This window comes from Staurois parvus, unplaced genomic scaffold, assembly GCF_062004578.1.
Source record: "Staurois parvus isolate SC_StPar_1 unplaced genomic scaffold, SC_StPar_1.0 ptg000704l, whole genome shotgun sequence".
Taxonomy (NCBI): Eukaryota; Metazoa; Chordata; class Amphibia; order Anura; family Ranidae; genus Staurois; species Staurois parvus.
Genome location: NW_028318500.1, coordinates 2,897,564 through 2,910,777, shown reverse-complemented (window position 1 = coordinate 2,910,777; position 13,214 = coordinate 2,897,564). Strand labels below are relative to the sequence as shown.

At 40.5% G+C, this 13,214-nt stretch overlaps 1 protein-coding gene across 1 annotated transcript in view; it reads right to left on the bottom strand.

The window, feature by feature from the left end:
* LOC149445912 (solute carrier family 2, facilitated glucose transporter member 9-like) overlaps nt 1–13,214 on the bottom strand; it is a 53,911-nt gene that overhangs the window by 16,039 nt on the left and 24,658 nt on the right. The window contains exons 4-7 of the mRNA XM_089653200.1: nt 10,919–11,043; nt 9,940–10,069; nt 6,112–6,260; nt 2,826–3,013 (exon numbers count right to left, since the gene is read on the bottom strand). Coding sequence (XP_089509326.1) covers nt 2,826–3,013; nt 6,112–6,260; nt 9,940–10,069; nt 10,919–11,043 — 592 coding nt within the window. The remainder of the gene's footprint in view (nt 1–2,825; nt 3,014–6,111; nt 6,261–9,939; nt 10,070–10,918; nt 11,044–13,214) is intronic.

The following is a 13,214-nucleotide window of genomic DNA, read 5'->3' as shown; positions in this document are numbered from 1 at the left end:
TGATAATTTAAATGCTAAAACTGGAATTTTTGAAAATGCTCCTGGTGATAATGGGTTAATGGAGTCTGTAAGTAATGACAATAGGTATGGAAGTGTTCAGGAGGTGAATGAAGCGCCATCAGAGTACGGTGGTGAAGGTGTGGTATTGCAACCTGTTGAGGTTAAAAATTTAGTGCCACAGTTTTGGTTGAACAAAAGTGATATATGTGATGTGTCTGCTGAGCCACTCTGTCCTGTGTCTCCTCCGACAGTTGGTGCGGTACTGCGTAGTACCTCTGATTGGAGCGCAGAGAAAGTAGACTGGGACAGATGGGCTGAAAACCTGTTGGCTTTGTTAAAAGGGACCTCTGCTTCCAACAGTGGAGTGGACATGACTTCTGCTGTGCTAAATGGAGGGACGGCAGATCAGCTTATAGACAAGGGCACACTTGCTGTTGCTGCAGATGGTCGCCCTCCCAATATGGATGGGCCAAGTGAGATTGAGCACATAGCAGAGATCGTGCCCACAACCCACAAAGGATCCAATGGTGTAGGATCGAATAGTGTGATACCAAATGAGCCAGTGTTGGTGGAAGTGTCAGATGGCACAAATCAAGTGATTGGGGTCAGTAAACCAAATGTGGAATTGGGTTATGACCGTCAGGTGTCAGGACAGTTGCTGGAAGAGGTACATGTGCTGGTGGATAGCGACGTTGCCATGGGAGACAACCACTCCACGCTGTGCACTTGGTCTCCAGACACTGCCCTGCCAAACGTTGAAATTAATTCTGACAAAGGTGTGGATGTTTCTGACCATGAGGAAAAATGCAAGGCCCTTATAAATGTTGTTTATGATGATGATTTGGAAAAGTGCGAGGCACTGGTAAATGGTGATCATTTAGTTTCTGTGGGTGACCATAAACCTTATGATGGACCTGAAGGTCAAGTGGACATGTGTGCTGATAACCCTGAAACATGTGATGTGGTGGGTAATGATGTGCTAGACACAGCTGAGCTAAAAGCTGCAGTTGAATTAGGCCCCCTACAGGTTCAGGAGGGTACTCTGGGAAGAGAAACTTTAAATGGCTTATCTGCCCAGAGGGAAAACTTTAAGGAAGTGGATTATTTAAAGAGGTCCCCTGACATAAAAGCATCTGAAGGGCAAGGCAATTGGGCTATCCTTCAGAAGGAGAGTAGGACATTGTCATCTGAGAATGTCAGTGACAAAAGGAAGTGTGCAGTGTACGGGGGGAAACCAACCGAGCTAGTTTTTGTCAGCAAGAAGATGCCTGTACATAGAATGCAGAGGGGGTCTAAGGTAACCCCAATAAAAGAGCCCGCACTTTTTGTGTGTAAAAGCGTGACCCCTTCAAAGGTAAAGGGAAACCGGCGGTTGAGAGTGCAGTGTAGCTGCAATGTTATCAGACACTTAAAACTCAGGCGTCAACCTCATCCTCAGAAAGGTACCAAGTTTTGGAAGTTCCTTAATGGGAAGGTGACTTGGGTGGCCCCAAGGAAAATAGAGCGGCAACGCTTTTGGAAGCGAACCCGTAAAAAGGCACAGTGTCTTTATAGGGCCCAAGTCCGTGTGCTAGGAGAACATGGGGAAAGTCGCCTCATAAGACAGGAAGGAAAGTTTCCCTTTGAAAGCAATGTCAGTCAGGAATGGGCTCATATGGGTGAAGGCTGGCACAGAGGTGCCAAATTAAAGAGTTTGGGTGTGTGTGTTCTGCCCCCTACGGGATCAAAACAAAGGGGGGGGATATGTGGCAGTGCGGTATCCTGCCACGGTGGAAATCATGATGGAGACCCAGGATTCTCAACCATGCAGGTTGAGGGGCTCCAGGCAGTTCTCATAATGCAGAGGAAACGGGTTTATAAGTTTCCTCTTTGATTTGTAAAGCCTGTTTTGGGACCTGTTGCCTGGAGATTTCTAAGAGATTTGGGAGGGATGAAATCTCCAATCCTGGGCCCATATTTTGGGAGCAGCCAGTGTGCTGATTGCACAGGTGTGTGCAGGCCTTTTTGGGGAGGCCAGGCCATGAGTCTGGGCTCCACCCCGGCAGTTAGGAGGACTCCACCCAGGCAGACGGGAGGGCTCTGCCGTGGAGTCAGGTGGGCTACACCTAGGAGAGGTGGAAGCCAGACTAGCTGTGTGCTAGTGCCATACTTTGGGGAAGAGTCTGCAGGAGGCAGACTTAAAACTGCGTACAAGCCAGGAGGCTGAATACTGTTTATTTGAATTCGTGTGATGGTGGATACCCCTGCGTGGGAAGAATTTTGGTTGTTTGAACTTTCTTAAATAAAAGTGGGCAAACAGACCCTTAAAAAATAAGCGAGTTGCTGTGTGCTTTGAAGAAGCTCTACCACTTGAAGCGAGTTCCCACAACATTTAGCAGTCTGTCCAAAATAAAATATAGTTTTCATACCCATTTTTACAAGGCATCTCTAATGTTACAGAACAAGTCTAGTTGAATTTGACTAACTACTGCTAGCTTAGATTACAGTATAAGCTCCAAGGAGCAGGGCCCTCCTAACCCTCTTGTATTTACCTGTATCATTGCTGTATTGTCTCCCTTTACTTTGTAAAGCGCTGAGCAAACTGTTGGCGCTATATAAATCCTGTATATTAATAATAATAAAAAAAATAAAAGGTTTGGAAGAGTCTGTCAATCATGAGAATGACTTGAACACAATGGCAGTAATGTTCTATCCTGAGCTTTATATAACATTTTTCTTTATTAAATTATTTTTGTAACTTAGCACTATTACCTTTTATCATATAGGGAACTATCCCTATTTATTTAGTGCATGTATCTGCTTAACATTCAAAGAAATCACTCAACTGCAGTGATGCCCGACAGCTGAAGGGTAATTGTGATGACGACCACAACATAGAACTGCCAGCGCATAGATGGCTCCTTTATAACCTCCAGCACAGTCATGTTCTTGGTGTTCTTTCTCATCTTCTCCTCTGTCAGTATGACATCTAGTTCTAACTGGTAGTCTCCTTGTCCCCATATCCTATGCATAGCTGAGAAAATGAAGAGTAGCATATTTTACAATTGTGGTCTCCGTGTTCCCACATCCTGTGCATAAATAACAAAATAAAGACAGAAAACAAATAAGTAACACATTTTTATAAAAATCAGTGACAGGTTGCTAATTTCTTCCAGAAGATGATCTCTTGGATCCAATAAGGGGGCGGAACCTATCAGTGATTATTATTTCATAAATCCCTTTCAGGTTGGTTTACTGATCTTTCATCATACCTATTCTCCCAGCCTTTACCGACTAACCTCCCTAATCAGCCGTTTTTTTCTGTTTAATGTGAACCATCCGATTCAACCTAAAAATAGTCAGGCCCTGACTTAGATAGTTGTTAATGTATGAAAAAGAGATTGTTCAGAGTTTGGTCAGCTTGGTCAGTTTACTAATTGGCATTATGACAGTGGGATGATGGAGGGAAGGGGAGGTGGGCACTAAGGGGTGCACAGAACTAAAGAGAAAGAGGGGGGCTTTGAGGAAGAAAGGGGGGCTGAAAGGACTCCAAGGGCATGCCCAAATGTGTGGCTATCATAGCTGCCCCTTTGAAAAGCAGTCCATGGTGGATCACTTTATAGAGGGTGTTTGGCAGGTGGTAAGGAAGTTATATGTCACCTCTTCACCACCAGTTTTAACCCTGATAATGCCGACCTATTGTGCTGCAGCAGCATGCATTGCATGTGGTTGCATTACAGCCCTAGTCACTTGAATGGGTCGCAAGAGGCGTCAGTACTGCCCACGAATGCAACATGCCATTTTATTTTTGCCACGTGTGCAGCATGTTTACAACCCTGAGCAGCTTCAACTCCTTGTTGAGGCAGGTAGTTGTGGTATGGTAAAAACATGGCTCAACCGCCTGCTTTTACATGCCCCCCACCCACCTGTGTGAACAATCCTTAAGGCCTTGTTTACATTTGGTTATGAAAGAAATGAAAATATTTGTCTGAAACACATTTTTACCACATTTAGAGGTATACACATGCATGGCAAATTTATCCTTCTTTCCGGTTACTTCCCACTGAACATGACCCATCCAAGTGAACAGGACTGCTCCACAACTGCCCCACAATGGCATGCAATGTACGCGATTGCAGCTCATTGCTGCCGGATTTTAGGGATTTAAATAGATAGTGAGAAAATGGCGTTTAACACCCCCTTCCCCACCACCACCTAAAGAGAAAGAGGGGGTCTCAGCACTGGCTCTCTTCTGCCCACAGCAAGCTGAAGAGAGGAGAGAGCAGAATCCTCCCTCCAGCAGCTATACCAGCCCCTGTTCTTCCTTACAGGAGTGATGCTGTAGTCACTCCTGTCAGTGCAAAGTCTCCAGTGCTCTTTCAACACAGCTCCTGGGGCATGTGCCCCTCCTGTCCCCCCCGCTCTTTGTCATGGTCAAAGGCTGAATTGATCAGCTCTTGGGCTTCTGCTCCAAGTGCTCCTTGGCAGCAGGTAATGTAAACACAATTTGTAATGACCCCTACACACCGTGTGTACATAGAAAGTGAAATGGTGTCTCTGTTAGAATGGAGGTTCAAGCAGAGCTGAAGCAGCTCTGTCCAGCCTCTCCATGCAGCAGTAGATCACTGCTTTAGTAATCTATTGCTGACTGACTTCAGCCAGCAGTAGATCACTATTGGAAGTGATCTGTTGCTCCAGAGCCACATGGGGAGTAGGAATGGTAGCCATAAGGTAGCCATAAGCTGTTGTCATATTGTGTTTTCTGTTACTTGTTGGTCTAGTACACACGTGTCAAACTGGAGGCCCTCCAGCTGTTGCCAAACTACAAGTCCCATGAGGCATTTCAAGATTGACAGGTACAAGCATGACTCCCAAAGGCAGAGGCATGATGGGACTTGGAGTTTCGCAACAGCTGGAAGGCTGCCAGTTTGACACCGTTTTTGTGGTGGCACCCACTAATATATGACTGATTTAATGGTTAGGCACCACTTATACACATTGAGGAATTCCAGCAACAAATTTGGATTAGAGTGACTGGATTTGAAATCTCCACTCTTCTCCCTCTGCTTTATTCAGAGCTTCTGGAACAGATCAAAGTAATTCTCTGTACCAGCTGACCAACAGCTGCATTGTGATGAACTGTAGTGTAGGTACATTGCCAGATATTGTAACAGTTGGTGTGTCATTCAAGGTGAATGGCACTGAAAGGGCATGCATAGCAATGCACAGGTTTCCATGTGTTGTAGTAAGGCAACACAATTTTATGAAAATTAAACTATTGCGAGGTCCTCTAGACATTTACCACCCATGCTCTAGGGAGAAGAGGGAAAGGGTTTACATGAATTCATCATTGCTACAGTACAGTTCTGGGGTTTTTTTTTTGGTGTTTGCAGATCATATAACTATTGTATGTTTTGAATTGTCCAGTAGAGGAAGTGGAGGTTCATATTTCCAGGGAAGCAATGCATTCTATCTTTGTATGACTCAGAACTTCTACTGACAACATGAGGAAGGAAACCACAAGGGAATGGTGTCTTCTTATTCTCAGGGATTGTTAGACCCATTTGAACCCCCCCCCCCCCCCAAAAAAAAAGTTGCAGTGGGATTTATAGATATAAACACTGCTTCCTATAGCTCTTAAAACGAAGCTTAAAACACATGAAAGCGGGATGTGTACAATTAAAAGTTTTATTTCTGTTTTGAATTTTGTTGCCATTGACAGATCCCAGGGAGAGTGTGTATGGTTGGGATACACTGAACTATTCAAAATGATAAATATTACGACTGTGACTCTACATGCTCCTGTGTAATATTGCAATCTATTTTCTTTTCGAAGAATAATATATTTTTACAGACCTGTTTTAACAATTCAAATTTCAGTAATTGGTGTATTCGTCAAAACAAATACTTTTTTTTTTTCTTTTAAGAAGAGCCAAAAGGCATATGCAGCAGCTCTTTACTTCTTAGAATACTCACTTCTCATTTTTATTCCTCAACACGTAATATTGTTGACTTTTTTCTATTTGCGAAAATTTTCTCTTTACAAGTGTTGATTTGTTGTAATTTGTAACAATTCTTATTTCAAAATCATGCTATAGTCTTTATCTTGCAGTTTTTTTTGGTGGACATTACCTTTCATACAGCGCTCCTGGTCTCTCTTCACTAACAGCAGGTGTGCAGGAGTCTCTGGATAAAAACGCATAACTATCAATTGCAGGACAGCAGTGAAACCACACATTGACATCATCAGGGGCCACATTTCCTCTGTTCCCAGAACCTCACTGGAGAATATAAACAATTTATAGGTGAACAGAAAATAGATATTTGTGACCAGGTTCTGACAAAGTGTGTTCCCTGAAACTGTTCAGCAGCATAGTCAAAAGCTCCAATAATAAATACCAAATAAGTAATCTTTCTTTAACTTCCAGGATCATTAGTACAGCAAAATCAATTTTGTGTATTTCTGTAATATAAAGTATATAATAGCTGACCAACCTAACATTTTTAAGAAAGAACTTTGAGATGCAGCCTGTGGAAGCCTGTATTATATATTATATCTTTATCTATTCAGATAAAGACTTCTGTTGTTACTTTAACTTTCCCGATCTGCATACTGGTGTAAGGTCAGTGACTCAGAAAATAGCAGGAGGCTCAGCTTGGCAGTCAGGCAACTAATATTTTAAGAAGATCAGCAATGACAGCCCTCTTATTTCTTTATTTACAGATGTACCTTAGCCGTGCTGCATTGGAAATCAAATTCTTGGCCTTCCTCAAGCTATCGCACAAAGCCAACATCTACTACTTACCAATACTCTACAGATCAGAGGAGTCGTTCTCAACCAGGGTTTTTGCAAAAGCTATTAATGTTCTCTTGAGCGATAAGCAGTGACAGAGGTATAATTTAACTGACAGCCCATGCATAGTTCTAACACCATCTTCATTCAGCAGAGACAGCAGCATGGGATTAGCAGAGCCTTTAGTCTCTGACATCAATGATCTTTTTAACTTGATGCCAGGAGATATTCTTTGCACTGATCACCATTCTAAGGCACATTCTTCCCACTGACCACCATTGTAAGGGACATTCTTCCCACTGACCACCATTGTAAGGCACATTCTTCCCACTGACTACCAATGTAATGGACATTCTTCCCACTGACCACCATTGTAAGGCACATTCTTCCCACTGACCACCATTGTAAGGGACATTTTTCCCACTGACAACCACTGTAAACGGCACTCTTTTCTCTGATCACCAATTATATTATAGGCTCATTCTCCTATTGACCACCAATGAAAGGGGAACTTGTACGCCTCCCCCAATCTGAGGGGGAACTTTTACACTTATAAGGAGACAACACAAATATAAGGAGTATAAGGAGACACTCATACAATGACCACAAATGTAAAGGGCACTTCTACACTCATCACTAAAATAAGAAGGCACTTTTTCAACTGACCTCCATGTAAGGGGTCATTCAACTCTAACTGCCAATGTAAGGGAGCACATTTTCCACTAACCCCCAATGCAAAGATGGATTTTGATAATAATCACCAATGCAAGGGGACATCTCTACACTGACCACCAATGTAATAGGCCTTTTATACTGACCTCCGATATAAGGGGGCACTTTTACCACTGATCACCAGTGTGAGTAGCAAATGTTCCTTTGATTGCTAATGTAGAGACATTGGAGTTGATTTGCTAAAAGCAAACAGGCTGTTCACTTTGTAAGGGCAATTTCACTTTGCAAGGGAACTTCCCTTTAGCTTAGTGAATGATGTGAAGCTCTATTCATGTGCAAACAAAAATAGTTTTTATTTCTCTTGCACCTGATTGGGTATTCTTTGCAGAGTAAGAATTTTTACCACGTTCACTAAGATAAGGCAAAGTTCTCTTGGAGAGTGAAAAGCCAATTTACCTTTACTAAATCAACACTGTTGTGCATAGTTTTTGGCTATTATTTTTATTTGTTTCATTTTATTATTATTTATTACTGAAAATTTTTTTTTTCGCACAGATGCAGTGTTAAAAATTAAACTGCTTTGGTTGTCAAATATTCCACATGTGCCACATACTTTCTTTTATGTTCTATTATATACAAAATATACCAATCAGAACGTGGTGATCCATCTCATTCTTCACTTTTTTCTCTTTGACAATTAATTTCTTTTTTTCTATTTCCTGACTCTCACACTAGCCTTTTATTGATGTATTGGTACAATCTGGTAGGTTTCCCTAGCCTAACATGGATGTTGTTGGACACTGTTTTTTTTTAATGGTTTTATGGTAATTGTTTTTCTGTTTTAACACACTTTAGTTATATTACATACAATGTGTACTTGTCATATATTCTGTGGTACTAGAATCTCGGCGGCATCTATTTAGGCACAGATTATACCTCTCTACACTATGAGTGAGAATTACCCTACTTCTTAGGGCGTAGCTGACTATGGTCTGTCATCTCCATAGTGCCAGGCTGCTGTGTGATGAGGAAGAGGGGGTGGGATCCCTTCTTGTTGTCTTACAATATGATACTGTTATCTGACATTTATTTTGTTTGAATTTGTACCTTATTGTTTTGAAAAATTTGTTTTCAATGAACATTATTGGAAGAGAAAAATATACTGATCAAACCAATGTAACATGAGCTACAGCAATATTAGCTTATCATGGGTTCCCTATGAGCTGAAAATTATATCAAAGGTTCCAATTTGGAAAATACAAACATTTGGATTAAAGCAATACACAAACACCTGCTCAATATAGAAAGCTGGATTTCAAAGAGTTGCATAACTGTATAAAATCATCATCACCAAAAACTCAAATGTATTTATCCCTTTCCATTAACCTTAAGAGCCATAAGTACAGTGTATTATCATTTCTTCACTTAGATGGCACATACTAGTGCATACCCTATTTCTTCAATACACCTCCCCCCTTTTTTTCCTTTTTCTGATCACTTTACCTAGACTCTTTCTTTTCCTTGGGATACTATAAGGAAAACTCTCTGCTCCCCTTTTCTTTTTTTCATTCTTTTCCTGATCATGGAACATAAACAAGTTGGCCCAAAGTAACAATACCACTCACGTGTACTAGGAAAAACAATGTAAGTGTAGCACCCTCCTAGTCGGGTTCTAGATTAGAGAAATCTAGTTTAGCTCACTGTAGCTAGTGTGGCTGCAATATCTGGGTCAAGCAAACTTAGTTCTAGATCACTGTAATTAGTGCAGCTGCATGTGATTGTTTATGTCTGTTTTGTGTTTCATAGACTAATTACTCCTCCTGCCTTCTAGAACCTACTGGATGATCCTGGAACATAGGTATGGAGTAAGGCAGATGAGCAACATGAATCTTTATGCTGTCTCCCTGTGGGATGATTGCACAGGTGGGTGCTGGGTAACTGTATAAATAGTTTAAGACTTGGAACAGCTTGGTCTTGTCCTGGAGAGGGGAAGTCCAGCCTAGATGTCATGCTGCCCTCCAGGGCATAAGCTTCTGCTGTCAGCTGGGGACCCGTTCTACAGTTACTTTGCTGAAGCTGACCAAGAGGATTTTTTTTTTTTTTTTTGGGGGGGGGTCTAGTCTAGTGGAGACTGTGTGCTGCTACTATACCTCTTGCAATAGAGCCTGCCTGTTTCAGTTCTACCTAAAGAGAATACACTATTATAATGATCCTGGAAAGGTCAGTCCAATATTTGCTACAAGCAAGGACTCACGATCACATTTCTAAAAGGAAGAGTAGTGTCCTCAAATTCATTGTTAGGAGTTACTTGAGTATCCTACAGTTACTCTCTACATATCCAAGTTCAAGATTTCATTAAAGCATAAAAAACACACCCCTAGACTGGTTAATGAGCATGAAGAGTGACTGGAACAGTGTGCTTGGCTGCGGTGCATTGTGAAAATGGGCAATCATACAGCGGCTCCTTGTGATCCTTTGATCCTTTAAAGCTTACCTGAGTCCAACAACTTGTCCAAACAGCTTCCCCATGGTTACAAAGAAGGGGGCTGTGGTATTGGTAAATCCCCGAAGGCTACTTGGAGCAGTTTCTCCAAGATACTGCACGTAAATGTTCATGCCCAAACCTGACAATAGAGAAATTATGTTTACATCTGATAGTAAATACATCTCTTTGAGTCAGGAAAAACCTTGCAAAGGATTAACTGTGCATAACGCTAAAGTATCATTTGTGAAATTTAAGGCAACAAGTGCAGTAATCTGTGTAGTAGGATGAAGTGTAAAAATTGTTATATCTACTTCTCAATTGGTAATTATCATTCTGAATATATAACATGAATAGTAATTAGCAGGGAGGATCAAATCAGGAAAATTGGCAATTCCATCAAATTTTTTCCTTTGGATTATGTCTGTGTAGATCTGTCTGATCTGTTGACAGTCATCCAGTATAGAAATCCATTGTGATTCCTGAGTTGCATGATTCTGAGCAGATATAATGAATTTCTAGGCATATATTTTCAAAAGAAGCCAAAAATGTATATTTCACAAGGACAATTGTTTATAATTACTTTTGAAGTATATGTTTACAAAATTAGCTACATTTTGACTAAGGACCCATTTATAAAGGAGAGTGATTTCCATTTTTCACACATGGCAGGATATCACTACAAATACTCCACACAGTGCCACCATCTTAGGTCCTATTTTAAAAAATACAGAGTTCAGCATGGAACCTCTCATGCCCTGCAATGCGTTCTTTGCATAACACAATGGATAACACTTGTTGATAGTGTTGTCATATGACCTTAAACAGGTCATGTGACAGGTATTCTCTTCCCAGACTGTGTTTTTTTCCCCTTTTTTATTAGAATAAATGGGGCTTTGCTGTTTCTGAGTCCTAACTATACGGGGTCCATACCACTGCATTATAAATGGGCCCCTGAGTGTAAATACTGTAGAGATGTATAAAAATATACCTATTGCTATTCCATAAAGCATCCTGCCAACCACAATCATTTCATGGGATCCCACCATCTTGCTGAACCCAAGACATAGCGATGCTGTTATTCCCATCAAGCTACTAAGCACATGAGATCGTCTTCTGAGAAGAAAGGGAAAACAATAATTTGTTAGTGGTATATATATATATATATATATATATATATATATATATATATATATATATATATATATATATATATAAAAAAAAGTAAAGGTGTTTCATGTTCATATCTGAAGGCCAACTTTTATCTGATAACAGTGTGATGGGCCAAAATGATCCTCCTAAGGGCCACATTTTCCTTATTGTTAAAATACTACAACTATAGGGGACCAGCATTTACATTTATTTAATAACAGAAAAAACTTGAAATATTTAGTTATTTCTTCTGTGAATTAGATTAGTGCAGTTTACAATAAAACGGAGAGAGCAAACTACCCAGTATACCTTTTACTTTGCCCTGAATAGACATAGTGCATACTGGCTCCAGACTCATCTCCATTTTTTTTTAGCTCAGTGTTCACTTTTGTGCATTTTTCTGCCCCTTACCTGTGAAAACAACCAAATTCTAAAATTGTTATCTTTTTTCATTTGAATAGAGTGAGGGAGAGTTATCATCCATTGACTTTTTTTTTGCCATTGTGGAGATTTGCCTTCACTTTCTGTCCCATAGCCAAAACAGGAAGTGAGAGGAAATCCCTCTAAAGTGAGGGAATCCTTGGTTACATAGTGACATAGTTATTCTGGTTGAAAAAAGACAAGTTCACCCAGTTCAACCAATAGAAGGGAAGACATTTATATACAATCCAATATGTAAGCTCCAGGGAGCAGGGCCCTCCTATCCCTCTTGTATTGAACTGTATCGTTGCTGTATTGTCTCCCTTTATATTGTAAAGTGCTGAGCAAACTGTTGGCGCTATATAAATCCTGTATAATAATTATAACAATAATAATAATATACATAATCCTATACCCACAGTTGACCAAGAGGAAGACAAATAAACCCCCCAATAAAACATGATCCAGTTTGCTCCAGCAGGGGAAAATAATTGCTTTCTGACCCCTCAAGAGGCAATTGGATATTCCCTGGATCAACTTTACCTATAAATATAAATATCCAATTATATTTTGTGCATTTAGAAGAGAATCCAGGCCTTTTTAAAAACAATCTACTGAACAGGCCAGAACAAGCTCTTGAGGGAGTCTATTTCACGTTTTCACCGCTCTTACTATGAAGAAGCCTTTCCACATTTGGAGGTTAAATCTCTTTTCCTCCAAACATAAAGAGTGCCCCCTTGTCCTCTGTGATGACCTTAAGGTGAATAACTCTACACCAAGTGCACTACATGGATCACCTATGTATTTATACTTGTATTTATACATGTTGATCATATACCCCCTTAATATCCTCGTCGCAAGAGAAATTACATTCAGTTCCTCTAATCTTTCCATATAGCTGAGCTCCTCAATGCCTTGGGTTGCCCTTAGTTGCACTTTCTCCAGTTGCTCAATATCCTTTTTGTGAATTGGTGCCCAAAACTGAACTGCATATTCCAGGTGAGGTGTTACTAATGATTTTGTGCAGGGGTAAAATGATCTCACTCTCTCTCTCTCTGGCGTCTATACCTCTCTTAATACAAGAAAGGATTCTTTTCACTTTGGAAATCGCAGCTTGAAATTGCATTCTATTATTAAGTTTATGATCTACCAGAACTCCCAGATCCTTCTCCACCATTGATTCCCCCAGTTCTACTCCTAGTATGTGAGAAGCATACATATTCTTAGCCCACAAGTGCCTTACCTTACATTTATCAACATTAAACCTCATTTGCCACATAGTTGCCCAATTGAACAGTGTATTGAGGTCGGCTTGTAAGTTGGAGACATCCTATAATGATGTTATTCCACTGCACAGCTTAGTGTCATCTGCAAAGACTGAAATGGTACTTTAATTCCCAGACCCTATATTATTTATAAATATGTTAAAAAGTAAAGGTCCCAACACTGAACCTTGGGGTACACCATTGACAACCCTAGACCATTCAGAGTATGAATCATTAACCACTACTCTCTGAATACAATCTTTTAGCACATTTTCTATCCATTTACACACAGATTTTTCCAAGCCTGTAGACTTTACTTTATACATTAACCGTGTGGGGAACTGTGTCAAACGCTTTTGCAAAATTCAAGTATATGATATCCACAGCCACCCCTCTGTCCAAGTGTTTGCTTACCTCCTCGTAAAAAGAAATCAGATTTGTTTGACAACT